This window comes from Manacus candei, unplaced genomic scaffold (assembly GCF_025592945.1).
Source record: "Manacus candei isolate 608988 ecotype Guabito, Panama unplaced genomic scaffold, ASM2559294v1 h1tg000009l, whole genome shotgun sequence".
NCBI lineage: Eukaryota > Metazoa > Chordata > Aves > Passeriformes > Pipridae > Manacus > Manacus candei.
The window spans coordinates 3,434,694-3,461,997 of NW_026138057.1; the positions used below are offsets into that span (position 1 = coordinate 3,434,694).

Here is a 27,304-nt window from a genome sequence, read left to right on the forward strand (position 1 = left end):
TGACAGTTCAAAAAATATTTCATTATTTTGAAAAGACAGCACGTAGAAGTTTCCATTTCCCACTGCAGCAGCAAGTCCAGAACTTTCCAATGCTGAGGCAGTTTTGTTTCCATGATTGCCTGGAGCAATGATGATTCCCAGCCACACCTTCCCCCCCCATCAATCAGGACAAACACGGGTAGATTTCGATGGTGTTGATCCGGAGGACGGTCTGGGGGTTCCTAATGACTGGAAAAGAAGGAAAAGAGGAAAGAAAAAAGGATCAGGATCAGGTGACAGTGCAAAGCCAGTGCCCACCTGGTCCCAGGGCTCCCATGGGACTGGGGCAGTCTGGTCAAGGCTTTACCATCCATTCCATACAAAAACAGCCATAATTTTTCCCCCCCTCTCACAGAAGGGAGAGTCATTTGGTAACCAAAACCTGCCACAGGACCCTGTCCAGGCTTGCTGGTACCTGTGATGACACATCCAATGTTTTAAGGTTTTGGGAAGAGAGAACAGGATTGCTTTCCAGCCCAGGAAGTTTCTTGCCAGCAAGGTCAGGGAACACAAGGTGCTGGACTGAGGGGATATTAAATCCTGGTGCTCCGTGGGCACGCTGGGGGCAGTGGGCTGGGCCCTGAGGGGCTCTGGGCACATGGAGAACAACCTTCCTCAGCCCCTTGTGCCATAATACCTCCCCCTCCCACATCCAGCACCACCCAGCAGGGAAGGAGATGTGTCCTTTCCCTCTTACTTTTCTTCCTCTGATAGTTGTGCCTCTTCCAGAAGCGCATGTTGATTTTGGGCCACGACTCCGTCTTCTCAATCACTGTGGCCTCCACACGGACCAGGTCTTTCCTTAAAAATCAGTTAAATAACAAAGTGATGCTTTTAATCTTCCCCTTCTATTGGGAAAAGAGACACAGGGATAACACATCCTGCCTGACAGAGCCAGATCCTGCCTCCACAGCCCAGATCCGTGGAAATTGGAGAGTCACCGTGGGAGGACAAAGGCAAACCCAAAAGCCTCCAGGTGCTGTACCTGGCTCAGGTGATGTGACAGTTCACAGAGCAGAACTTGCCAGTCATGTGAGGGATGAGATCACTCCACCTGAGGAGGCAGGAGTGAGAGGAACCTGCAGGAACTTGTGGGATTGTAGCAAGATAAAACTCCCCTGGCACCTTCAGGTGATCTCACGTGTCCTGCTTTGCTTTTGGGACTTGTTCAACCCCACCCACAGCCCCTTCTCCTAGTCAATAAAAGAAATCCTTCCTCCTCATCTCCTGGTCACCACACAAGTCCTTCCTCCTTCTCTAAAGCATCACAGACAGCTGGAAAAAAAAGTCTCACCTGAGGAAGTCATGACAAACGTTCAGTGCCCTGGGATTCATCCCACTGTTTCTGGCAGGAACAACAGCCAGTGGCTGCTGGAGCAATTCCCTTCTCCTCCCACACACCTCTTGTGCCTCCCACTCCTGGTCTGTCCTGTTTGTTTACCCCAGTTTGGAAGAGCACATGGGGACTCACTGAGGATTCCAGGTACTGCTCTGGGGGAGCTCAGGTGAGATCCCTCAAAGGCTCAAATTATTGCTGGATCTCATTTGTGCACACAATTCCCAGCCAGTACACACCCTTCCTCCCTCAGCATGGAGGCCAAGGGAATACAGCCTTTACTGCCTTCACAGGTGAGTAAAACCAGAGTAACTGGACACACATCAGCACCTCCTGCCCACCCAGGGCTTTGCAGAGCTCAGAGAAGAGAAAACCCCCTCCTTCCCCCCCCCCCCCCAAAAAAAAAAAAAAAATAGAAGAGCTCTGGGCTGTCCAGCTGCTCTCTGAAAAACTCCAGATCTGGAAAACAAGGTGGTGGAGGCAGGACCAGTTCCCTGTCTGCACAGCTCCTCCTCTCTGGATAGGTGAGAAACTCCAAAAAAGAGCCAGACTGGAGCTCTGGCCAGGGGGGGGTTAGTCAGAGCCGCAGGGGAGGAGGAGCAGCCACCCTTCCGTGCACAGCACTGCAGAATGCCATTAAAAGCTCGTTAACTTTGCCACAGGAAGACATTTAAAGACCATTTTGCTGACAAACTGCTCTGTCTGCGCTTGAGGGGGGCAGAGGGGGAAGCCCATCCAGCCTAAATTGCTCCAGCAAGGTCACTGAGAGGCCAAAGGCTTCAGACAGTCACAATCCCTCTTAAAATCCACGCCGGGGGTGTGATTAAATCAGAGATTGAATCGTGGAGGGAGGAGGAAACCGATATATCTGCAGTAAGTGACTAACCCAGAAGAAAACAGATGAAAAAAAATCTAGATTTTAAGAGACCAGTGGGTGACTCTGACATCCCAGCTCCAGGATGTGATCCAGATTCAGCACTACTGAACCACACACAAGCCCTGAAACGCTGAGGGAGAAACCAGAGAGTAAAATGCACTCACAGCCATGGTTTACCACTGTAATTTGGGAGCTAAACTTCCTGGATTCAAGGCCCTGGTGAGTCCTTCTCTGTTGGACACAGCACCAGGAACTGCTGGTGAGAGGCTGAAGCACAGCAGAAACCAACTTGCTGGTGAAGAGCACGTGAGCAGAAAAAAAGTTCTGAGCCAAACAGAGCCCGAGGAAAAAAAAAAAAAAAAATCTCTATCAAATGTTTTAGGTATGACTGGAATGTCCATAAAAATAAGAAGGGGGTCACACATTTCCCAGAGCCCGACACAGCTGGGCCTGCTGCCTTCAGCAGCAAAATGTTTTATGGCAAAGCACAGGGGTGGGATTTTTACAGGAGGTAAAAGAAACCCATGCCTGAAATCTCATGGATCTGAGCTGGGCTGAAAGGTGTTGTCATGAGGGAGAGAAAAAAAAAAGATCCAGGCAGGCTACAACCCCATGGGACCATAACTCTTGGAGGTCATAATTCCAGCTGCCAAGCTCGCTCCCTGCAGGACTGAATCCCAGCCTGGCTGGCTGTGACAGGAACAGCTCCATGGCCTTCAGCATTTCCACTGCAAAAACGGGCAGGGAGGAGCAGAAACAGGTTCACCTAGAGGGAAAAATTCCCCATCAGCTGTGTTTTGCCCAGAAACAAGCCAGACTTTCTCATGGAAGCACCTTTCCCCTCCTCTCAGGTCTAACACGGGCTCGTGCCCTTGTGCCAGGCGGGGCATCCACTGACCAGGACAAACAGGGAGCCCAAGGGATTCCAGGGATTCCAGGAGCCAGCCAGGAGCTCTCCCAGAATAGCCTCCACCACGCAGATATGGGGTTGGGGCACTGCTGTTTTTGGGGGTTTAAAGGACTGTCATCCCGGGAGGAATCAGAGGAACAAAGCAGGGCCAGCTGTCCCAAACGTCTGGGAGCTGAGGGGGTGAAGTGTCTCAGGCACTGTGAGCACTCACTGGGGTGTTTATTTACAAAAGGACAGAAAAAACAAAACTGCCTGTGATCTCATCCAGCCTCTCCTCTCCAAAGTGTCTGTGGTTCAGGGAATTGTGTGGGAAAACTGCAGTCCATCCTGCTGGTGACACCCTTCCCTTCCTCCTTTCACCTTTCCCTCCTCCTTTCCCCCTTCTCCCTTCCCCTTTCCCTCTTCTCTTTCTCCCTCTCCTTCTTCTTTTCCCTTCCCTCAGCCATAACTGTACCAATAACTCCTAAATACCACCAGCCTCTGAGAGAGACTCAGCAGTGAAACCACCTGAAAAACAGGTGGTTTTTCTAGCCTGAACCTAAAAGCCACCAAGAAATAATTCCCAGGTGTCCAAGTCCCTCCTTACCTGGCTGTTCTTTGCCAGAGTTAAAGCCAAGGCCTAAATGGGTGGTTTATCCACAACCAGGGCTTCCAGGTACTCTGAGCACCTGCAATGCTCCTTATCCTGTGTGTTTTCCCACTAAAACCTCCTGTCCCAGGGAGAACAACAGGTCAGGACTTTGCTTTTGCTGAGTAATAACACCTGGTTCACATCCTCCTTCCTTCTGGGAAGGAAAACACGGAGGGACCAAGGGGTTCTGTACAGCAAGTCCTACAGCACTGGGAAGGAGACAGTGACAAGGGATAAACTCCCCACAAGTTCTCTGGTTGCTGGATTATGTGACTGAGAGGAAGGGAAAATTAGGAACACTAAAATTAAGATTAAGGCCTGCTGGGGTAAGGCAAGGGCAAAAGGAAACAGGTTAAAAACCCAATTCAGATTAAGGGACGGAAAAGGATTTCTGGGGTATTTTCAAGATGACTGCCACCAAAATTAGAGTAAGGGAAGTGAACAGGTTGAAGAGCAAGATTTCCTGGTAGTTTGTGCAAGGAGAAAAAGATCCAACTGAGGTGAATATCCTACAGTTACCTCAGGACTGGGACTTGCTGCTCTCTGGGCACTGGGGAGGGAGAGAGTCAGCAGAGGCTGGTGAGCTGTTTTATTGGTGACTCTTTCAAATGGGCTGGGAAAAAGAGCTGATAAATCCCAGTTTCAGAGAGTGCAGAGCCCTGAAGCTACAATTAAATACAAAAATGTAAGATAATTCCTTTATGAAGCATCTTACCCCAGCAGTGGCCTTCCAATGAGCGTGAAGTCGTCAGCACCAACCAGCAAAACCTGGGGAAAATAGATCGGCCATAAATCACTGCTCGTTGTCCCAAGAGAAATGCAAACAGGACCTTCCAAATCCTACAGACATAAAGGAGTCAGGCTGCCTAAAAACAGCAGGCCTTCCCACATTTCAAACCTGACACTAACTAGAGGGGTGGTGGGGAGAGAGCTGTTAACAGGCAAGAGACGAGTCATTAGTCTTCCAGAGAGCTCATCCCACTAAAACATACTGCAAAGTATCTTTCTCCATGATCAGAACACACTGAACCTCTCTGTCCTGGCTCAACAGCAGCTGTTAAAAATATGGAAAGCAATCAGGGATGAAGAATAACCCGCCTCCTGTGGGATCTGGACAAATGGCAGCTCCTAAACCATTGGATTTTTATAGCAATTTTTATAGCGATTGCTACAAATCCCAGTGGAGAAACATTTGCCTAATTCTCCTCCATAAGGCCTCAAGATGGGAAATAAAGAAATGAACATCTGGAGGATTCACCACCCCAGGGACCTGCTGATTTGGGGCATTTCAGTCACTATCTCAAGGAACAGGCAGGATAAGAGAGGATGCAGTGGGAAGAGGCAGCGTTTCACAGAATCATTGAGGTTGGAAGACCTTCAAGGTCGTGGAGTTCAACCATCAGCACCACCACAGTCCCCCCTAAATCATGTCCCCAAAGTGCCACATGGAGAGCCATTTCTCCCAGGCTGCCTCCTTTCCCCCCCAAATCCTCTGGCAGCCGTTAAAACCTGCACAGAAATGGTCCAGAGAAGATCTCACTCTGGTTTTAGACCAGATATTGCCAGAAAAATCCCCAAAGGGTTCTTGTGTTAGGCAAGTTCTCACCTTCACTCCCATCCAGGCCTTTGCATTCTGAGCTGGCTACACCACACAAGTCCCTCCTCTCTGTTTTACAGGGATGTGGGACACAGCTGAGGACATCCCTAAAAAGGTGCCTCAAAACTGGGCTTCAAAGCAGTGGACCAGCACAAAAACTTCCTTAATTAGCTCTTACAATCAACAAGAACATGAAGGCAGCAGAATTCCACTCCACAATATTTCCTTCCAGTTTGGATTAATGAGCCCTCTGCAAGATCCTGCTGGGTATCCAAGGCTGAGGATAAAGGTATGATTTGGATCCTGGCAATTCTCCCTCCACCTCCACCCAGCCCAGTCAGATAAGGATCTTGCAGAGCCCTGAGGAGTGACAATCCCCCTGGGAGCCCTGCAAGGACTTGGAGGTTGGACTCTGTGATCTTACAGGTCTTTCCCAACCTAAATGATTCTGGGATCTGAGGTGCTGGAGTCTCAAGGCAAACAGAGGCTTTCGCTGCTGTCTCTGGAAACAACAACTGTCATTTTCCTTTTTTTTGGAAGAAGTTTGGACAACAAAAATCTGTCTCCCCACAGAGTCTGGCACGACTCTGCTGAACAGAAATCACAACAATATTATCACTAACTGAAACTGGAACAAAACTAAGGGATTGGAACAGAGCAAAGAGCTGGAGCGAGGGCGGGAGATCCCACAGGGACGCGGGTTTAAAACCGGCGATGGGTTTTTGCCTCAAGGGGTGCTCGCAGGGAATCTGCATCACCTTTTCCAGCCGGATCCGGTCTCCACACTCAGCCTCCAGCACGTTGTCCATCATGATCAGGTCTTCACTGGTGACCTTCCACTGCTTGCTGGCGAAGTGGACGACGGCGAAGAGCCGCCCGTACTCCCCCGCCGAGATCATCCCGTTCACCTTCTGCACCACCTCTGTTGGCAAACCACGGGGAGGGAGCAGGGCAGGACCCCCAGGGAGGTGGGAAACGCTGGTGAATACTAACCCAGCCACTCTGCTCTCCCCCCAGAACTCTCATCTCCCGGGAATCTTTCAGCAAAGGATCAACGGCAGTGTTGTTTCCCAGGCGTGCTTTCTTAAAATCTTAAAACCCCCTTCCCTAAAATCGATGCCCTATTTGTATTTTAGGTGCTGGCAAACCCACACGTGAGTAAACATCTGGTATATACACTGTGTAGCTACTCTACACTGCTGACTCTCTGCCTGTTCCTCAGGTATCCCAAAATTTACTGTACTTGCATAAAGCTCTTGTCCATGATGCCTGCATTTGGAGGATTTCCTCCAAATTCTCTCCATTTTCAAGTAATATGCAGAACAGCCTAGCCACTGACTAGTGTCTAAAGCATGCAGGAACATCGTGAAGGGCTTGGCAAAGTACCAGGGAAAAGGGCTCCAGCATATTACAAAGCCTGGCCTGAGAACTTGTACCTGCAGCGAGGACAAGAGAGAGCTGTCCCTCCCTCTTTCCCCAAAAAAATCTCTCCCCACATGCCCACAGAGTGGTGCCAGGAGCAGGACAGATGCCAGAGACCAGGTCCTGCACATGGATAAACACTCTCCGTGATCAGCTTCCTGGGCAGTGGCTCCAAACCCAAATTTTATGGGAACACCAAAAGGTGTTGCTCAATGACACCATCCCACTGCCAAACAGCAGCTTCCCACCCTCCCGGGCTGCTCAGAAAAACAGGTTTTGCCTCACTGTCCTAAAAAGTGGCTGGATCTTTTCTTTTCTTGGAATGTAAACAGAACATCCCTTTGGGACAGACAGGAATCCAGCAGCCAGGCAAACCCAACCCAATCCTTACAGGAACACTCGGAAAGGGTCCAAGTTTCAAGCCAGAGGATACAAACTGTTAAAGGTAGAGGCAGGAACACGAATTATTTTTGCAGGGCAGTAGTAGCTGCTGCAGTTCCCACCAGGATAAAGAGCTGTTGATAACTCTTCCAACACCTCCAGTGCCAGGAAACATCAAGTGATTCCTGGCTTAGATCTCGGCGCCACACGGAGTGACCCTTCCTAAAATATCCACAGCCACCAGGAAATAAAAGGCAGAACTGAAATGCTCTCACTGCTGTTCCCTTTGGATAAGCCCAGCCAGGAGATAACGATGCAAAGCTCATCAGCAGCAGGAGGGATCCCATGAGAATCCATCAGGGATGGGACCATCCATGGGGATGGGACCCTGCTCCCCACAGGGCTCCAGGGACTCAAACTGAGCCGTTCGTGGTTCACTCCTGGGTTATGTCACACACAGGGACAGACTCCCATCTGTCACTTGAGCGATCCCAGGAGCACAAAGGAGGTAAAAATCAGGATCAAAACAGCCTGTGAGGAGACGTGGAACTCCTTTCCTTATGTCCCATCCCTGCAGGTCTGTCCTGTGCCCACCATCCAACTGCTCCTCCTGGCTGGATGTTCTGTTTTATGCAAAAATATACACCAGCTCTCCATGTGCCCACCATCCAACTGCTCCTGCTGGCTTTGATTTAGCCAGTAAATGGAAAATAACTGGTTTCTCCTGTCCAAAAAAAGGTTTGCTTCATGCCTTTTTCTGTTTGTTTTTTTTTTTTTTTCTTCAGATATTGTGTGATGTGTCCTGCCACGTATCACATCAGGTAAGATTTCTCTGGGAATGCTACAAGCTACAAGCATAAACTAAAGGCAAATCATATTGTACCCAAATCTCCAAAACCAGCAGCTGGAGCACAATTCCAGTGACACTAAAACGTGTGAGAAATAAGACAAAAATGTGAATAACACAAACTAGCTCCAACAGAATTTATGCTCAATCAGGCATCAAGGCAATGCTGGAGGAATAGACTTGAGACTTTTACCTGCATGATACTTGGCTTCTTCCACTGGATCTGGAAGTTTTGGCACTTCAGGCCACGGGGGTGAAGACAGGGAAGTTTTGGCAACAAGACTGCAAATGACAAGGTAAAATTCACTGCAGCAAACAGATACTGCCAAGAGATGTAAAACAGGGAGAGGAAAGAAGGTAAAAGGAGTGGAGTAGAAATGGATTTTACTCACAAACACCTGACCAAAAGGCATCAGATTATAGTTAACAGCTAAGCAAAAATCCGTGATACCACAAAACCAAACTTAGATTTCAAGAGGAGGGAGATTTGCCTTGGAAAAAGTCCCCGAGATGACCACAAGGGCCTTGGTTTCTGAAATTTGAACGTTTAGTAGATTAAGTAAATACCATAGTATTTACTAAATTTAGTAAACACCATCCCAAAGGAAAAAGTAAATACCATCCCCACCATGAGTGGGCGGTTCATGTTTTCCTGCCTGCCGAGACCCGAACTTTGTATAAACAACACAGGATGCACCAACTGCAAAAAATATTCAGAAATAAACATGAGATCTGGCAAAACTGACTCAAAATCAGTTGCATTCTACTGATTTACTCTGTAACACCCAGCAAAACATCCCAAAGGGCTTCAATTTAACAGGAACTCACGGTACCTGTGAGCACATGACCACAAGCACTGAGGCCTCGTGGGGTTTAGGCAGGATTTGGGGTGCCGTGCCAGAGGTGGAGATCCCAGGATCTCTGATCCAGTGAGGATCAGCGGGAAGATGCTGCCTCCCGCAGAGGGAACAGTACATCCTGCTATTCCCTGCTGCAGGAATTCTCTGCTCCTGCAGTGTCCCCTCCTGGTCGCAGCCAGCAGCACTCGGTCCATTCCAACACGAGGAATGGAATAAAGGCATAACAAGCAGCTCCCAAAGTGCTGGAAACAGCCAAGCCTGGAGTTCCAGGTGTCCTGCAGCGCTCAGGCCCTTAATCCCACCTGACTGTGCTGCAAGTCTGGAATTCACCAGGTATCACACCCAGGGTGGTTTAGATTGGAAGGGATCTTAAAGCTCATCCAGTCCCACCCCCTGCCATGGGCTGGGACACCTTCCACTATCCCAGGTGGCTCCAAGTCCTGTCCAACCTGGCCTTGGACACTTCCAGGGATGGGATAGAAATAAAAAAAAAAAAAAACCCACAAAAAAAAGGGAAGAATCCTTCTGGGAAAGGTGACTAAAGGTAGGCAGAGTCCAAAACACTGGGAAGCAACAGAGTGACCAAGGGGCAGACAATCTTCCTTCCCAAAGGAGAACCAGCTGCCCTCCCCACCCCACTGAGACAGATCAGCATCCCAGGTGGGAAGAGGCACAGTGACATGACTCCAGATCAGCATTCCAGGTGGGAAGAGACACAGTGACATGACTCCTCACCCTTCCTGCAGTGACGTGCTCTGGGAACTCCGGTGCCGGACCGCGGCCGAAAGCAGGAAGGCTGAAAGGGAGACAGGGAAAAGAATTAAAACAGGCAGTAGTTACTGGGCTTTTGCAGAATCCCAGAATCACTGAGGTTGGAAAGGCCCTCCCAGATCCTGTGCCTGATCCCCACTTTGTCACCCAACCCACAGCACTGAGTGCCACATCCTTGGACACCTCCAGGGATGGGGACTCCACCACCTCCCTGGGCAGCCCCTTCCAAGCCCTGACAAGCTTCCCAGCCCAGCTAGGAAGGAGAAGGCTGATGGAGTCTCTGTTTCCACCATCTCCTGGATTTTGCTGAAGGGTTTATACCAGCCTGGGAAAAACTATGTCAAGCTGATTCTCCTTTTTGGGCTGTTCGAGGCTGATACTGGGAAAGATCTGAGCGGCTCCTTCCACCTCTGCAGCAGGGAGAGCTCCAGGGCTCATCCATCGGGTGCACGGCAGGGATACACCAGGGCCAGGAGCCGACAGTGGAGACCCTGATCACCTTCCTTCCTTCCTCCATTCCTCCCATCCCAGCAGCAGGAAGAACTTTTTCCTTCCTTCCTTCCATCCCAGCAGCATGCAGAGCATCTTCCTCCCTTCCCTTTATTCCTTTCATTCTAGCAGCATGCAGAGCATCTTCCTCCCTTCCCTTTATTCCTTTCGTTCTAGCAGCAGGCAGAGCATCTTCCTTCCTTCCCTTTATTCCTTTCATTCTAGCAGCAGGCAGAGCATCTTCCTTCCTTCCCTTTATTCCTTTCATTCTAGCAGCAGGTAGAGCATCTTCCTCCCTTCCCTTTATTCCTTTCATTCTAGCAGCAGGCAGAGCATCTTCCTTCTGTCCTTCCTTCCCTCCATCCCAGCAGCAGAGCTTATTCCTTCATTCCTTCCTTCCTTCCTTCCCAGCAGCGGGCAGAGCTCTTTCCGTTCATCCCAGCAGCAGGCAGAGCTCTCTCCTCCCCTGCTCCCTCCCCCGTCGCCCGTCCCGTCCCCGGTCCCCTCTCACCTCCGGCCCGTCGCGCTCCCGCCGCCGCCATCGCGGTGACCCCGCGCCGGACACGGAACCGCAATGGCGGGGCGGGGGGCGGGGCCACGGCGGGCAGTGGGCGGGGGCAAGGGAGGGGGTGAATAAGCGGCGCGGTGAAGGGGCGGGGCCATGGCGGGCAGTGGGCGGGGCGAAAGGCGGGGTGAATGAGCCGTGTCGTGAAGGGGCGGGGCCGCGGCCGCTGTGGGCGGGGCCTCGCGGCGGCCATGGCGGCGGAAGCGGCGGAGCGGCACCTGGAGCTGCTGCGGGAGGAGCGGGAGGCGGAGCTGGCCGAGAGCAGGCACGGACCGGGACGGGGAGGGACCGCCGGGGGCACGCGCGGCCCGGGGGAGGGTGGGGGCAGGCACCCGTTGTCACCCGTGGGCAGCGGAGGGACCCTCCCCTAGGACCCACTGTCACCTACGGAAACACTGGGGGACCCTCCCTTGGGACCTGCTGCCACCCGTGGGAATCTGAGGGACCCTCCCCTGGGACCCTCATTCACCTGTGGAAACACTGGGGGACCCTCACCTGGGATCTGCTGTCACCCGTGGGAATCTGAGGGCCCATCACCCGGGACCCTCTGTCACCTATGGAAACCCTGGGGGACCCTCCCCTGGGACCTGCTGTCACCGGTGGGAAACCCTGGGGGACCCTCCCCTGGGACCCTCTGTCACCTACGGAAACCCTGAGGGACCCTCCCCTGGGACCCGCTGTCACCCTTGGGAAACCCTCCTGTCACCTATGGGAACGCAGGTGTAATCCCGCCTTTCTAACCAGCCCATCCCGGTAGGAAACCACCTCACAGGGCTCTGATCCATGGGAAACTCTGCTGGACTCACCCCTGTAGGACCAGCTCGCCTGTACCCATCCCTCTTAGACCCTGTGTTGGGGGTGCAGACCCTTACCCAGCCATGAGGAGAGGGGTGCCAGGAGCCAGGACAAGGTCATTCCACTCTGTCACCTGGAGCTTTGATTCTTAACCTCATCCCCATGGTGTTCTCACCCCTGTGTGATTCCCAGGGCATGGCAGGAGAGCGTCTCCCTGAAGGAATTGCAGCGGAGGGGCGTCTGCTTGCTCAAACTCCAGGTCACCAGCCAGAGAACCGGCCTCTACGGGCGTCTCCTCGTGACATTCCAGCCCAGAAAATGGGATTCGGACTCCGAGCTGCCCTCCAACAGCTTTGGGCCTGGTAAGGGACATTCCAAAATTAAAAAAACAGATCTCAGAATCCTGGAATGGTTTGGGTTGGGAAGGGACCTTAAAGCCCACCCAGTCTCACCCCCTACCATGGACAGTGACACCTTCCACTATCCCAGGTTGCTCCAACCTGGCCTTGGGCACTTCCAGGGGTGGGGCAGCCACAGTTTCTCTGGGTGACAACACGTTTTCCGCCCTTCATGCTCTCCAAACTTGCCTTTGCAGGGGACATCGTGGGGCTCTACGACTCTGCTGGGCAGGGTGACCCAGTGGCCACCGGCGTCGTGACCCGTGTCACCTCCAAGGCAGTGACCGTGGCCCTGGAGGAGCCCCGGGATGGGGAGCTGGGCCTGGACCACGAGCGCTCCTTCCGCCTGCTCAAGTTGGCCAACGACGTCACCTACAACAGGCTCAAAAGGTCAGGGCTCCCCCGGGGTCCCTCTGCTCAGGGGCGGGGGAGCCACGGGAGAACCGCCAGCTTTGGTCCCAGACACTTCCCAGTTCATTCACTAGGCTTGGTTTCTCTCCTTTCCCATCTCATCCCTCTTGCTCCTACAGCAGCTCCACTGAGGGGAGGCATCCACCTGCCTTTTTGTGCTGCCTCCTGAGGGAATCCATCCCGGGATAATTCAGTTGGATTTGTCATGCTACAGCCTCATAACAGCCTAAATTCACTCACCTCCTGGCTGGTCCTCCTCTTCCCTTTCCCTCTCCAAGCTGTGTATTTTGGTCTGGTTGTATCACCTCTGGTACTCCCTGGGTTCTGTGTAGGGCCTTTTCCATCCTGGCAGGAGAACTGAAGAGTTCTTTGCTGGATTAACATTCTGAAAAAGCACATTTGGCTGTACCAAGCTGGAATAACGGGAAGTGGAAGCCTGACCAGCGCAGGGACACGTGTGGGAACATTGGGGGATGCAGGAATTAGGTGGGATCAGTCTCATGGGGTAACGTTGTTCAGCTCTGGAATAGTTCCACCTGTGCCCACAGCCTGTCTCTGGGCCCTTGGGAGTCTCCAAAGGAATTCCTGTAACCTGGATATTCCCTTCTTTGGCAGAGCTTTAACTGCACTCAAGCAGTACCGTGGTGGCCCGGCCTCAGACCTGATCGACGTCCTCTTCTTTGCTTCTGCTCCCAGGGCGTCCAGTGACACAAGTAAGGATCCTCTTTTTCAGTCAGGTTTTATGGGCATTCTTGGGAACACAAATAACTCGTGCTCCATGTACAGTTTTTATCCACACGTGCAGTCACTCGGCTCCAGGAAAGATCCGAGTGTTGAACGTGGCCTTGAACACTCAGTGTTCATACTGGTTTATACTGGGCACGTTTCCCTCATAGAAAGAGCCTTGGAAGAGACTCTTCAGCTAGTTAATGCTTCCCTTTTCTCAGAGCATGCCAAGGAAAGCGGAGTTCTGGCGTGACAGGCAGGATTTGTGATGGGGGAATCAGTTTGCACACACACATTCATGAGTCTGAAATCCAATCCAGTTTATGAGGAATTTCTCATTTGCTTCCTGCCCCAGTCCCATCCACAAACTCCAGAGATGAGAAACTGCCAGTGCTGCTTCTCTGTTGAAAATCCAGTGACTGCCTCTGTGGGAATTAAGTGGCTGTTTGGAACAGCATGGGAACACTTGGAGTTTTATTTTTACAGCCTTCTCGTTGCGTTCAGTCGAGTTGGAGCTCTGGTTTCATCCAATACTTAATGCTTCACAACTTGCTTTTACCAACAGCTGTCCAAAAAACTGGATATAAGAATTCCCCTTTGTTGTGAGTCTTTGGAAAAAAGAAAAGGTGAAATTACACAGTTTAACCTTTCAGAGAAATCAAGGGGAAACCAGCCCCCCCGATCAGCAGCTGTATCAAATACCAACAACTGCAATGAATGTTATCCCCTGACAGAAGGGAAATATCCTCTGGACTGCAGAACTCTGGGAATGAGGGCAGAGGGTGGGTTAAGCTGCCCAGCAGGCCGGGCTGGCAATCTGGGTCTAAACCACATACAGAGCTCAGGTCCCTCCTCTCCCTGCTCGTGCAATCCATCCCTTCCAGGATTCCCTCGTTTTCCTGCCCCCCACAGCTCCCTGCACTGTTCCTCTTCCTTTGATCACGGATTTGGCTGCCCTCAGTGGTTTGCCCTCTCGCCCCAGGGTTGCTCCCATTCCCTCCAGCCAGGCTTGGCTTCCAGAAGGATGTACCAAGGACAAGAAAGGGATATTAATGAGTCACGTCCCCGTATCTCTAAGCACCGATCCCCGTCTGACTCAACCCTTTTGGGGGCCTTGGTGCACTCACAGTTTTTAATATGAGATAAAAGAATCAAATTTTCGTCTTTAACTTTCTTAGCAACTCTGCTTTTACCCTTGAGGGAGCAGAACTGCCTCTAATGAAGGAAAACTCCTTCTCACCGGATTGCCAAGAGAAGCAGAGATGAATTTTACATCTCCCCAGCCCAGGCAGTATTGATGGATAGAAACATTCAGTCACATTAGACAGGTAGAGGAGATGAAATATGAGAAGGCATCACCTGAGATCAGTAAAATACTCTGGCAGGGTACAAAGGCCTTCCAGTTACTTACTCCCCTTAGAGCTGCTTTCTTCCCAACTAGAGATATTTTTTTTTAATTTAGGTCAATTCTAAATTAAAATAAATTGGATTAATCCTATTAATTTATTAAAACCATATATTAAATAAAAAATTTTAACAGTATAATGTGATAAATGATAAATATAATAAATAATATATAATATAGCTTATAATTAAATTGTACATTATATATTATATAGTAATATAGAATAATATAATATAGCTTATAATTACATTGTACATTATATATTATATAGTAATATAGAATAATATAATATTAAATAACAATATAAAATACTAATATAAGTATGTATTATATATAATATTATATTATATATATACATAATATATATACATGTATAATTATATATGTATGTATTTATATTAACATAAATAAACAGTAATAATATAAATATTAATAATAAAGGTTAAAGAAATATTAAAATAAAATATAAGTGATTTATTAAAATAAAAATATAGATAATTACATTTATATGTGACATTTTAAATCATAAAATTATATATTGATTTCAAAATTAAAATTAATTAGATTAATTTAGATAAATTCCTACCCAGGAATTAAATAATAATAATAAGTTCAAATAGATCCTTGAACTGCCAGCCTGCACTGAGCTGAAGTCCTGTGACACAGGAGGACACAAAAAGCTCTCAGGTGCTTCTCCACGTCACAGTGTCTCCTTTCATGACCCAGCACCCATTAGCCTGGTTTCTCTGGGAGATGCTTCCCTCCCTCTGTGTCATCCCATCCATTACCCACTCTCTAACAAACCCATCAGCAGGCTGAGTCAATAAGTTCTGTACAGCTCCTAAAATTGCCTGTCTAGACACACATCTGTGTCAACACCATTCTGGGATGTGATACAAGCTCGCTGCAATCCAAAGCCAGAAAGCCATAGGAAGGAGTGAGGGAAAAATCAGCTCCAGTGAGTGAAACGTGTGGCAGCAGAAGCCTAAACCTGATTTTTTTTATTTTTTTTTTAAGTGTGGGATAAAAATTGGAAGCCTTATTTTTCAAGCGGGACTTTTAGGTGGGTTCTGACGCCGCTGTGCATTTTAGTAATTAATTATCAGACACCAGCAGCCTAACCCAGCACAAGGGCCAAGTCCTTTCAAAACACTTCAAAATGGAACAGTAAACATCCTTGTCCTAACACAAGAACACAAGACAGGCTGTGGGAGGAATAACCTGTGGGACAGTCAAAACAACAGGAAGGTGTCACCACTGGGTAGCTGGGGTCTGCACCTGAGAGTAGGAGTGACACAAAGCACTCTCAGAGCTCACCTTACTGCCTCCAGAAAAGTTCCAAGTGGGAGAACAAGCTTTCCAAAAAGGCAAGCTCTGAACTGAGCAGGATTTTTGCCCTTGTCAGACTCCCTGGGAAGCAGAGTCATGGTGCTCATCCATCAGAAATGCTCTGCTTGTGTCTCTCGCACTCTGGCCTGCATTCGTGGCCCTGCTGGAGCTTCCACACCCAAAATCTCCTCCAAGCATTCCTTCCCCTGCTCCCACCATCCGTGTGGGACTCCTGGACCCCAGTATTTTGGGAATGGGGGAAATGTGGAGAGGCTTTGCTTGCCAGCAGAGGCCAGCATTGCTCTGCTTGCTGTGCTCCCCACGGTCATCCAAGTGGGGCACATCCCTTCTCCCTCTGGAATCCTGGTTGTGCCTTACCTGTGCAGGTCACTAGTAGCTGCCAGCTCTCTCCTGTGATCCTGGGCTGGAGAAAGTGAGGGATGTTCATTTCTATTCCCAGGAACTGGCTCCAAAAGGCCTGGCTTGTATTTAAACCTGCCCGTGGCTGTAAAAACATTTGAAAGGAAAAAGAAGGAAGAAAAAGGCCTGGTTAAAAGGCAGGAATATCCCCAGTAAAAGCCAGCTTGGCACTGGGGAAGCACCAGGGATTTAAAGCAAGACTTCCTTGGGCTTCTTGGCACAAGTCACTTGCAAAAAATCCTAAATGCCCCTTGTCCCTTGGCCACGTGACACCTCCTGTGATCACAGGGGGTGTGGAGAGGCCCCGATGATTTCTGGGGGAGACTGAGCCACCCAGACAACTCAGATGCCAAATATTTCCCGGGGAGAACAGGGAAGGTTCCTGATTCAGGCTGAAGTACCCACCTGGATTGTGTCCAGCAGCACTGGCTGTAGTGAGGTTGTGCTGTGGAAGAGCTGCTGGTGGGGTCTGGTTTGTTCTTGGTGCCTCCACACACTGATGGTGAGGAATATACTGTGAAGAGTGCACTTTCCTCGTCTCTTTTTGGTGCAAAGACCTCTTTTCCTGGGCTTGAATATCACCCCCCAGCCTGCTGCCTCCCCAGAGCAGAAAATCACCTCAGTCCCTGGAAACGTTGGAGAGCCAACCCCGATGGCCAAGGTGGTTTGTTTTTTCAACACTACACCCCCTAAATCACGCTGTGTTTCAGGGCAGAATCACCTGGCCACCAGTGAGGCACGTCCCTGGCAGACCTGAGGGTGCAGATTTCCATCCCTCCTCTCCATGGCCTGGTTGGGATCTGGGATGGACAGCCTCGGGCAAAGCAGGAGGCAGCTGCGCAGAGCTGATGCCCAGGGGTAGAGCTGGGCTAAGAGGTTCAAATCCTAAACCAATTCCTTATGGAGTCCTCTGGACCAACCCTGCTGCAGTGGATAACCTGCATTTCTACCTGGAGCCCAGCTGGTGGATGGAGAAGAGTTTGGAGGAGCCCAGCATCCCTTAAGAGGCTCTTCCCTCCTCCTCACCCCTTTGCCCAGCCCAGGAGAGGCACATTCCCAGGCTGCCCACACAGCAGCTCCTGGAAGCATGTGTTTGGAAGGGATGAGGGTGGGCACAAGCCTGGAGAAGCTCCTGAGCTCATCCTTGAGCAAGGAAACATCAATGACTCCCACGTCCCGGCTGTTCCTTCCTCACTGTGGGAAATGCCTCTCAGTTTTTAAGCTATTCTTGCTGCTTCCCCAGCCCATGGGATGTTTCCTGGTCTTCTCTTAGTCGTTAGCACACTCACCCAAAAAATTATATATAAACCAAGAGGCAGATTAACAGCAAAAAGTACTTTTGGCCCCAATTCTCCCTCCCTCACCACCTTTTTAATGGGAGTTTTTTGTTTAACCCAGACACCTCGTTTAGTTGTGCTGCTTCAAAAGCCAGGGGTCCCACACAAGTTCACCTGGCTAAAACCAGGAGAAACTTCCCAGTTTTTAATCCAACCCTTAATGCAAAGAGAGGGATAAACCACATGATGCCCAGCAGGGAACCATGCCCAGAGATGTGTCTTATATAAGCTTTTGTGGGAACATTATTTTCGGGAAACCTCAGTGTAATGAGTCATCATCTCTGCTGTAATTAACTCCCATAATGAACAAGGAGATTAGCAGCAGGATTAGGGGGGGGATGAGAATAAATTTGGGCCTAAATGAGATAAATCTGGGAGGTTAAAAAGCAGCTTGTGAGAATTGGGTCTCTGCAGTGAAACCAATTCTCTTCCGATACAATTTGCATATTGTTTTCTCTTTGTTCCCTTCCTTATGAAAGCTGAAACCAATTTTAGTTTTATCATTTAAATTGCTGTTCTTATCTTTTCCTGCCTTCCTTGGTGACCAATACAGGGCTGCTGTGTTCTGCTCACAGACTCTGTAGGTTTTCCTGCTGCTTTTTCATTAGTGCTGTGTCGGGTTTAACTGCAACGGGTGTCATTTGTTCCCAAGATCAGCTGTTTCCCTCCCAATTTCCACTGAAGATTCCCTAAATATGCTGGCTAACCTGTGAAGCAAACCCAGAGCCTCCTCCACAGCCAGGAAAACCCTCCTGTTTGATGTTAGAGCAGCTAAATTCCTCTTTAAAAACTGGGAATTCTAACACAGACTGGCTGTGTTCACAGCTGAATGCAAAAATATCAAGGATGGGGAGGAAATGGGGAAGGCATGGATGCAGGATGGACAGCTTGTTTGTTTTGGAAGCATAACAAGCCTTACTTTTACATGCTGGGGTCTTTTATCCCCCTCAGTGCCTTCCTCCCAAGTTCCTCCTCATTATGAAGTGGATTTGGGCTGGCTGTGGAGAGCTTCTTGTATTCCTGGATTTGTGCTTCTCAGCCAGCTCCCAGTTAGGGCACAGGTCCCAGTGACCCTCCTGCTGTGTCCCCAGAGCCTCTGAAGTTTTTCAATACCTCACTGGATGAATCCCAGAGGGAAGCTGTCTCCTTCTCCCTGGCCCAGAGGGAGCTCGCCATCATCCACGGACCACCCGGCACAGGGAAGACCACGACCCTGGTGGAGATCATCCTGCAGGCTGTGCAGCAAGGCCTCAAGGTGAGGGGCAGTGGCAGGGCTGGGGTGACAGTGACCACCTCTCCTTGTGTGGAGTCCTCACAGCACCCCCCAGTATCAGAGGGGACCTGCAAGGAAGCTGGAGAGGGACAACTCATCAGGAACTGGAGTGGTGGGACAAGGGGGAATGGATTCAAACTGAAAGAGGGGAAACTTCTTCCCTGTGAGGGCAGTGAGGCCCTGGCACAGGCTGCCCAGAAGAGGCTGTGGCTGTCCCATCCCTGCAAATGTCCAAGGCCAGGTTGGATGGGGCTTGGAGCAACCTGGGCTAGTGGAAGGTGTCCCTGCCCATATCAGGGGGTGGGACTGGATGGGCTTTAAGGTCCCTTCCCACCCAAACCATTCTGGGATTCTGTGATTATTGTGCACACTCAAGGGCTTTGTGGCAGCTGGAGCAGCTCCCACAGGAGCTGTGCTAATCCAGAGCCTGGCTGGGCTTGCAGGGATCAGGGACTTTCCCACCAGCTCTGATGAGGTGCTGATAGAAGCTTCAAAGCTCAGGTTTCCTATTTATTGTGGACTCTACACTAGTGCTGCAAAGCCAGGTGAGAATTACCTTTGGAGCCTGGAGGCCCTGGAGATGTCAGTGGTTTATTCCCAATAGGCGCATGTTGGTCTCCCTCTCTCTGCTTCCTCCTGCTTGGACACTGCTGCTCCAGGATTTTGGTGCCCTTGGAGGTACCAAGCAGCTGGTCTCTTCTCTGGCAGGTGCTGTGCTGTGCCCCTTCCAACGTGGCTGTGGATAACCTGGTGGAAAGGCTGGCCAGCTCCAAGGCCCGGATCCTGCGGCTGGGACACCCCGCTCGCCTGCTGGAGCCCATCCAGCAGCATTCCCTGGATGCAGTCCTGGCCCGTGGGGACAACGCCCAGATAGTGGCAGATATCAGGAAGGACATCGACCAGGCCTGGGTACGTGTCCCTGCAGCTCATCCCACATGTGTTGCCTGGCTGCAGCACCCCATCCACAGTCCTCCCTAAAATAAGGGACAACTCTGCCACTTCTTAGATACCTGTGCTCCGGGTTATCCCAAAAATCAGTGACTAGAGGCAAGTCAGTGACTAGTCCTGACATAATCCAACCTGCATACCCTTGTTAAATCAGGTATTTGGGGGTTCAGGATACCACGAGCCCCCAGGGATGCTCATTTTGGATCCTCCTGTATCCAGACAGGGGGTTTGTTGGTGAGTCTGTGTTTGTGGCCAGTCAGCAGGACAAAAGGACACTTCAGGGGTGAGAAAAATAATGGCAAAGTGCAGCAAGAGCTGGGAATGGATCCAGAGTGGCCTGGATTAATCCCATTTACTCTGATTGGAAGTTAGAAAATTAGATATTAGGAAGAAAATCTTCCCTGTGAGGATGCTAAGGCCCTGGCACAGGCTGCCCAGAGAAGCTGTGGCTGCCCCAGCCCTGGGAGTGTCCAAGGCCAGGTTGGACAGGGCTTGGAGCAACCTGGGCTAGTGGAAGGTGTCCCTGCCCATGGCAGGGGTGGGACTGGATGGGCTTTAAGGTCCCTTCCAACCCAGACCATTCTGGGATTCCGTGATCTTCATCTGCTGGAAGGCAGAACTCCTCCTGGCTGAATCCCTCACGGAAGTGGGAGAATCACAGTCCCTGCTGCTGTGCCCTGCCCCTCACATCGTGTGTCTGGCATGGTTCCTGCCATCCTCTTCACCAGAGAAACATTGCCACCATTAATTCACTTCCTAATGAGCTGTCTGCCTGTCCTGACACTCCCTCCCACTCTCAGCCACCTCAAGTAGAAAGCAGAGCGTATTTAAAAATGCATCTTTAATTTCTTCTTTCTCAACCTAGTTTTCCTAAACTTAATTTAAAAAGTAGCTCCATTCTTTGGGATGAGGTTTTGATACTAAGTTATTTTCCCTCCCCTTCTGGTGACAGCACTGTCCAGAAGCCATTTTTTACTTCCTAATTTATTTTTCATCGTTCTCACTAGTGATTAATTTTACCTTTCCTCTCCTTGGGAGACATTTGGAAAGCTGAGGGGTTTTTCACTGTTGATTCTCCATAGTAGAAGGGAAATTAGGGAGAAAGCAGAGCCTTCAGTGCTGAGGTCTCCATCTGCTTCCTCCCTAGGAAGAGGATCATGGTGATGGGAGGGAGGAACTGGCCACCAAGGCTTGTAGTCCAGCTTGTCTTGAGCTGCCCACAGTCAGGTCTGTCAGAGAACATGACCCTGACTCATTCCATCTCTCTCTCTGGGTGGCAGAAACCTCACCTCTGGGGTCCTGGCCCGTCTTTCCCTCCTCCTGCCTCACTTTCTCCCCTGCCACATTCCCTACTTGTCCCTGTAATAATTTCTTCCTTTGCAATTCCACACTTTGACTCTTCTCACTCCTCCCCTTCCTCACAACCCCAAACCACAGGAGGGCCAGGGACAGAAATAAAACCCTGTGCTCTCTTTGGGCACTTCCTGCCCCTTTGTGCCTCCTGCCCTCAGCTGGCTTCAAGCTTCCCAGGATCTCAGCTCCTGGATGCTCTGCACCAGCAAAACTGCAGCCCCACAGTACCTGAACAAGAAAGGCAGCACAGGTCCAGGTCCAGGGGGATGAAGCAGGTAATCCAGGAAGGAAACCAGGCTCAGCCTGGCCTGGCCTTAAATACAGCTCCCAGGCCAATGAGTGGGTGGGTGGGGGCCCAGATGAGACAGGTGGGGACAATTAGAGCCTCATGGCACCCATGGAGCCCTAATTAGGGCTGGTTGAGATCCAGTCTGACCATGTGCCAGACACCATCCTGTGCTCTGTTCCCTCTGGAATGTGCTCCCTGCTCCCTAAGCTGCTTCCAGAGCCCAAAATCAGGCAGATGTTTGGATCTGAGTGTCACAATCCATCATCAGAGAACAGTTGCTGTGGTTAATTTATTCACTGGATCTTTGCAGCAGAACAGACATTCCCCTTGGCCCTGCTGGCACTCTCAGCTTGCCCCTCTGATATTCCTGGTTCCATCAGGGAGGAAGTTGATGCTCATTTGCTTTGTTCCTTCAGCTCAGTCCACCTGTCCCTCAGATCCAGCTAAGGAAGAGGTGCCTGTGTGGTCAGGGATCTGCCTCTCTGTCATCTCCCACCTGGAATTTCTCAGCCCATTTTCACTCGACAGACACATGGAGGTTTCAGAGTTTTAAATACCTACAATTTCGACAGGCTGAGCAGAGGCTGCAGCATGAGCTGATCCACGTTAGACCCTGGAAAATCCATCCATCCGGAGCGTGACTGTAGGAACAATCAAGCCTTATTGGTTTGGCTCCATGTAAAAACTTCTGTCTGCAGCACTTCATCTTGATTATCAAGTCATTACCTCCAGGGAAATTATCCCAGTTTCCCTCTGGGATTGCTCAGGGTGCCTGCAGCGAGCCATAGCTGGGCTGAGGTCTTGTGGCTGCTGGTCTGGAAGTGCTGGTGCCCAGTGCTGGTGGTTTGATGTGTCAGATATATTTAATAGTGCTGCTAAAAAAAGCCATGGGCCTGTCTAGATGCTGCTCTGAGTCACTTAGAGCAGCACAGAGTTCCTGGTTTGAAGGGGCAGAGTTGCTGCTGTGGCTTGGGGAGCCCTCCTGCTTCCAGGAGCCAGAGGGGCACTACTTCCCAGAGCAAAAGGAGATAGGAAATCCCAGTTACCCTCACCCAGCAGAGGCATGAGACCCCTCTTCCCAAACATTACCTCCTGCTCCGTGTCCAGATTTGGCAGGTCACAGGCTTGGCTGTTGGACGGACTGAGCTGACCAGAAACAGTTGGTTCCATCCCGATTTTTCTGTTTCCTAGGCGAAAACCAAAAGGGCCCAGGACAAGGGAGAGCGGAGCCATTTCCTGGGTGAGATAAAGACCCTGAGGAAGGAGCTGAAGGAGCGAGAAGAAGCTGCCATGGCCTCAGCCCTCAGCCACGCCAGCGTTGTCCTGGCCACCAACACAGGTGTGGGATCCCCTTGTCCAGGATTTTACCTCCCTTTGCCAGGACTCGGGCAAACCATGTGCCCTGCAAGGGTACCTGGGGGAGCTTATCCTGCCCCAAGCTCTTGGGAGCTCAGTGGGGTCTCCCAAAGCCCTCCACAGGGGGATGCTTCCAGTTTACACTCTGGCACAGGGGGTTGTTTGGCACAGAATACGTGTCTGGAGGGGCCTCTGTTAGCTCTGAGTAGGAACTGAGAGTTCAGTGAGTAAACAAGAAGCTGCTGGAGGTGTGCAATCTGCTATTGATTGCATAAGTCACATGGAATTGCTTCCCTGCTTGGATTGTTTCCAGAATTGATGGAATCCAACACGTGTTTCCAATGCCTGCTCTCAGTCTGCCTGTTGTTAGTTCTGTAATCACCCAAGTGATTATTCCTGAAGTGGGGAGACATAAGATAAACCTTCGTCCCTCTTGGCCTCACAAAAGTCCTTAAATATCTGTCTTTAAAAACATAAATTATATATATTTATTTTATATAGTATATATATATTATATACTTCATTATATATAATATATAATAAATCACAATGTATTTTATAATAATTATATTTTATAACATCATTTTATAATAAGTATATTTTATAATAACAATTTGTAATAATTATATATATTGTAATAATTATAATATATTATGATTACAAATAATATTATATATTGTAATATATTATAGTATGTTATATGTTGTATAATATATAGTATATGTTTATAATTTTATATATTCGTATAAATTAATTTTAATATAAATTTCGTATATTCACTTTTAATTTATTAATTACTTATTAAAAACAAAACAAAAAAGTGTGGTGTGACACAGGATTTAGGGAGCAGATCCAGGTATCCATCAGGCATCTGCATCTACAGGTAGGAAGGTAATACCCCTGCAGTCGAGGGAGATGGGAGTGGTTAGAGTTTAACACATGTTAAAGGGCTTTTCTAGCTCAGATGTTTAATACTCCACTTATAATCTTCAGATTTAGTTGCTCAGGGATCGTTTCCTGAAGGGAAACATCAGTAATTTTAGGTCACAAAAAAGACCTCATGGAGCAAGCTACTGGGGTGAAGGTTAAAGGAAAGATAAGTCTTCCCTTTATTCCCTGGGAATTGGCCTCTCCCTTCTTTTAACCTTGCCTGGAAAACGGGGAGGTTTCCTTTTTTTCCAGCAAAACTGGTATTTTTGGGGGATCAGCTGTGATTTTCTCCTGGGGCTGGGGCTTCCCAGCTGGGGGTCTGGAATTCTGCTTCAGAGAGAGGTGGTGGGCGAACCAAGGGTTGGATTTTGTTAAGCAGTGGTGGGATTTCTCTGGACCCGTGGGCTTGGTGGGAATTCTGCAGCCCAAGTGCTCCGCCGGTGGCTTCAGCCCAGAGAAAATCTAATCATGGCAGCACTCGGGGACATGAGTGGCCTTTAATTAATGGCAGTTCAATAAACCCAAGACTGGGAGGGAAGAAAACCAGGCCGTGCTGGTACAGGCTGGTTTAGGCAGGAGGAAACTTCCATTTCTTCTCCTTCCACCCTCGGCATGGCCAAAGGCATAAGTCGGGTTATAAGTGTGCCCCTCTTACCAGAGTGGATTCATATAGGCTGGAAAACAGCTTTTAAAGGAAAACAGGGCGTCTTAGATGACAAACTGTAACATCTGAAGTGAGGCAGAGGTGCAGAGGTGCAGAGGCAGAAGGATTTATGGTGGCAAAGCCAAATCCCCCCTCTCAGAGCTGCTTTCAAAGGAGGAAAGCAGGAAGAATAGCACAGGAGCTTTGGAAAAAAACCTCCGTGAATAAAAATCTTCTCTCCTGGCTTGCTGGCTTCTTAACCCTGCTCTCCTCCTTTTGCATCCTTTTTCCTTATGAATTGGGTGAGATTTTGATGCCCCTGACATCCAGATTTCTGATCAATGCATGGGCCAGTATCAGGTAGGTCTGGGTTAGAGCAGGTTGTGTGCCAGGGTTATTTGTTTGATGTTACAGATGGGCTTCTGATACTAAAAATTAGCCCTTGCTGTGGTGGCCTGGTTACTTCTCCTGTGCTTTCCCTTCTCCCAGTGCCATGAGGAAGGACAGAGTGGCACAGCCAGGGGGTCAGCAGGGCAGAGGAGTGGGGGCTCAGCCCGTCTCTCCCTCCTGGGCTGTCCCCCACTTCTCAGACTGGTGGACCTGCAGTCCCTCACCCTTCCAGTGTTGGTGATGAGGAGTTCTGTTTGCACTGAGGGGGCAGCAGGAAGGTGGGTGTTCACTGCTCTGCTCTGGGCGAAGCATTCCAGGATCTTGTTCTCTTTGGCTGCTGTTTTCCAAAGAGACTTGGAAGCTTCTGGGCCCAGATGCTGGGGGGGGGGGGGGGGGGAAAGGGGACAAACAGGAATTGGCAAAAACAATCCTGACATACACATATCAATGTATACGTGCCTGGCATGGGCTGCAGAGCTGGATTTCTAAATCCCTGCAAAGAAATATCGTTGTACCTTCTGCTTCCATCAGGTGCCTCCTCCGATGGCCCGCTGAAGCTGCTGCCCGAAAACCACTTCGACCTGGTGGTGATTGATGAGTGTGCTCAGGCCCTGGAAGCCAGTTGCTGGATCCCTCTGCTGAAGGCTCCCAAGTGCATCCTGGCCGGGGATCACAAGCAGCTGCCCCCCACCATCGTCTCCCACAGGTACAGTCCCGGCCCCTCCTGTTGTTTTTGCAGCCGAATGCTTCCGAATCCTCACCTGTGGAGATATTTCATAATGGGATTATTTGTTGGATCTCCCTCCACCCACCCACCCACCCAGGGGCCTGGTCACGCTGCTGGAATTCCATCAGAGCTGCGTTACAGACGGTCACTGCTGGAAGTTTCGTGTGGCTCCATCCCAGCAGGTTTCTCCTGGGAGGCAGTGCCTTTACCTGCAGCTTATCCCAGCCAGGGAACAGGGAGAGGTCCTGTGTCTGCTGGGCAACTGCCACGGGGCTTCCAGGGCAGAGTTAGCAGCCAGGGAAGCCAGGGAGAGCAATCCCACAGGAAGCCTTTGGCTCTGCTGTGGGATTGCTGGGAATTCTCAAAGGTGTGTGCGCCAGCACAGTCCCTGCAGACCAGGAGAAGCAGCACAGAGGCAGATCCCTTCCACCTCCTCCTGTAGGTAACTCCAGAGCTCTCCTGAAGGCCCCGAATCACCTGCCACCTCCTCTTTGGTTCAGGGAAAGGGATGAGCTATTTCCAGGGATGATTCATGCGGAGGACTCCAACCCTTCCTCCCACCTTCCCCTTCTCCATTGATGACAGCGGGCCTGGAGTGGGTGGGCTCCTATTTTGGGGTCTAAAGTGAGCCGGGATGGATCCAGGCTGGCAGGAGGCTCGGCTGTTACTACACCAGGGGAAGTCAGCCCTGCTCAGGCAGGAAGCTCCTGTCCAGCAGGAATGCTGGGGTACTCCAACTGCCTTCCTGTTGCCTGCTTTTTCCTCCGTGGATCCAGCATTTATCACTTATTATCATCAGGTTTTTTCCCCTTGAGGCTTAGGGAATGTTTGGTGGAGAGTCTGAAGGGTGCTCCTCTTGCTTTCTGACACATCTGGGGCTACCCCAGGATGCAGAGGGTATCCCACCACACACCTTGCAGTCCACTCACCTGCATCTTGTCCGTGCTGGATGGTTTCTTCTGAGAGCTCTTCCCAGCAATGGCAAATTCCAGCCCCCTCACTGGCAGCAGCTTTAGATCTCCATCTGGATTTTGGCCCTGTCCCAATGGGCACCTCAATGCCAGGACACTTCCTGCAGTCTGACAGGAGCATTTGTTTGCTGGTGTTCGTTTGAGCCTTCATTCCATCCTTTTCTGGCAGCCCGATTAATTCATCTCCACATCGGGGCTCTGATTTATTAACTGTACTCCCTGCAGATATCAGCAGATATTTATCAAACCTCTTGCTCTCACAACTCATTTCTTAGACAAACACTGGGGTGTTTTGCTGCTTGTTTGCTAATGGTCAGTCTGGGTGTCTGCACCATCCCAAATCCTGTCGAGACTGAATGGATCTGCTTTCACTTTGCCACTGAAGAGCAAGTGTCAGGCCTTGGGTTCCTCTGCCAGCTTCCACAGCTGGAATAGAACATGCTCCCCTCCTCCTTTATATTTGCAAGGATTAAAAAAAAAATAATACAGAATATCCAGGGAAAAGGGGGGATTCTGCACAGCCTCACTACTGCTTTACCTTTCTGTGAAACCTCTTAAAGCTTTACCAGGATGGAAAAACCCAGGGCACAGAGCAAATACTTTCCACATCCACAACAGCCTCAGCCTGGTTTTGCCATCCAGGATCAATGGATGTGCTCCTGGATGCACATCCATTAATTAACCCTGTTAATGTGGAGTTCTTGAGGCAGGAAAACACAGTGACATCCTTCTCCAGGCTCTTCCATCCAAATTCAGTGTGTGCTGCAGAGATCAGTCACACCAGCATCTCCTGTCTCAGGGGTGAATAAGAAAAGGGCACACTGTGCAATCGTGTCTGTCCAACCTTTTCTCCCAGTTCTCTTTGTCTGAAGCAGTTG

General features: G+C 50.1%; 2 protein-coding genes across 3 annotated transcripts in view; one reads left to right on the forward strand and one right to left on the reverse strand.

Annotated features, from left to right (window-relative positions):
• MRPL21 (mitochondrial ribosomal protein L21) lies at positions 1-10,933 on the reverse strand. Of its 2 annotated transcripts, none has more exons than XM_051777132.1 (7): positions 10,672-10,933; positions 9,636-9,696; positions 8,234-8,322; positions 6,149-6,312; positions 4,509-4,561; positions 737-840; positions 1-228 (listed from the first exon to the last, which is right to left on the reverse strand). In XM_051777132.1, exons 1-7 carry the CDS (start codon positions 10,916-10,918, stop codon positions 164-166), a joined length of 783 nt encoding a protein of 260 aa, XP_051633092.1. In that variant the 5' UTR covers positions 10,919-10,933; the 3' UTR covers positions 1-163. The 2 variants fall into 2 exon arrangements, with proteins under 2 accessions (XP_051633092.1, XP_051633093.1); XM_051777133.1 differs by having other exon boundaries at positions 8,234-8,362; positions 10,672-10,787.
• The window catches only part of IGHMBP2 (immunoglobulin mu DNA binding protein 2), a 26,267-nt gene continuing 9,861 nt past the window's right edge, over positions 10,899-27,304 (forward strand). Inside the window, exons 1-8 of the mRNA XM_051776934.1 lie at positions 10,899-10,990; positions 11,713-11,882; positions 12,116-12,308; positions 12,945-13,042; positions 18,638-18,801; positions 19,528-19,728; positions 22,601-22,748; positions 25,260-25,434. Coding sequence (XP_051632894.1) covers positions 10,917-10,990; positions 11,713-11,882; positions 12,116-12,308; positions 12,945-13,042; positions 18,638-18,801; positions 19,528-19,728; positions 22,601-22,748; positions 25,260-25,434 — 1,223 coding nt within the window. The 5' untranslated portion in view covers positions 10,899-10,916. The remainder of the gene's footprint in view (positions 10,991-11,712; positions 11,883-12,115; positions 12,309-12,944; positions 13,043-18,637; positions 18,802-19,527; positions 19,729-22,600; positions 22,749-25,259; positions 25,435-27,304) is intronic.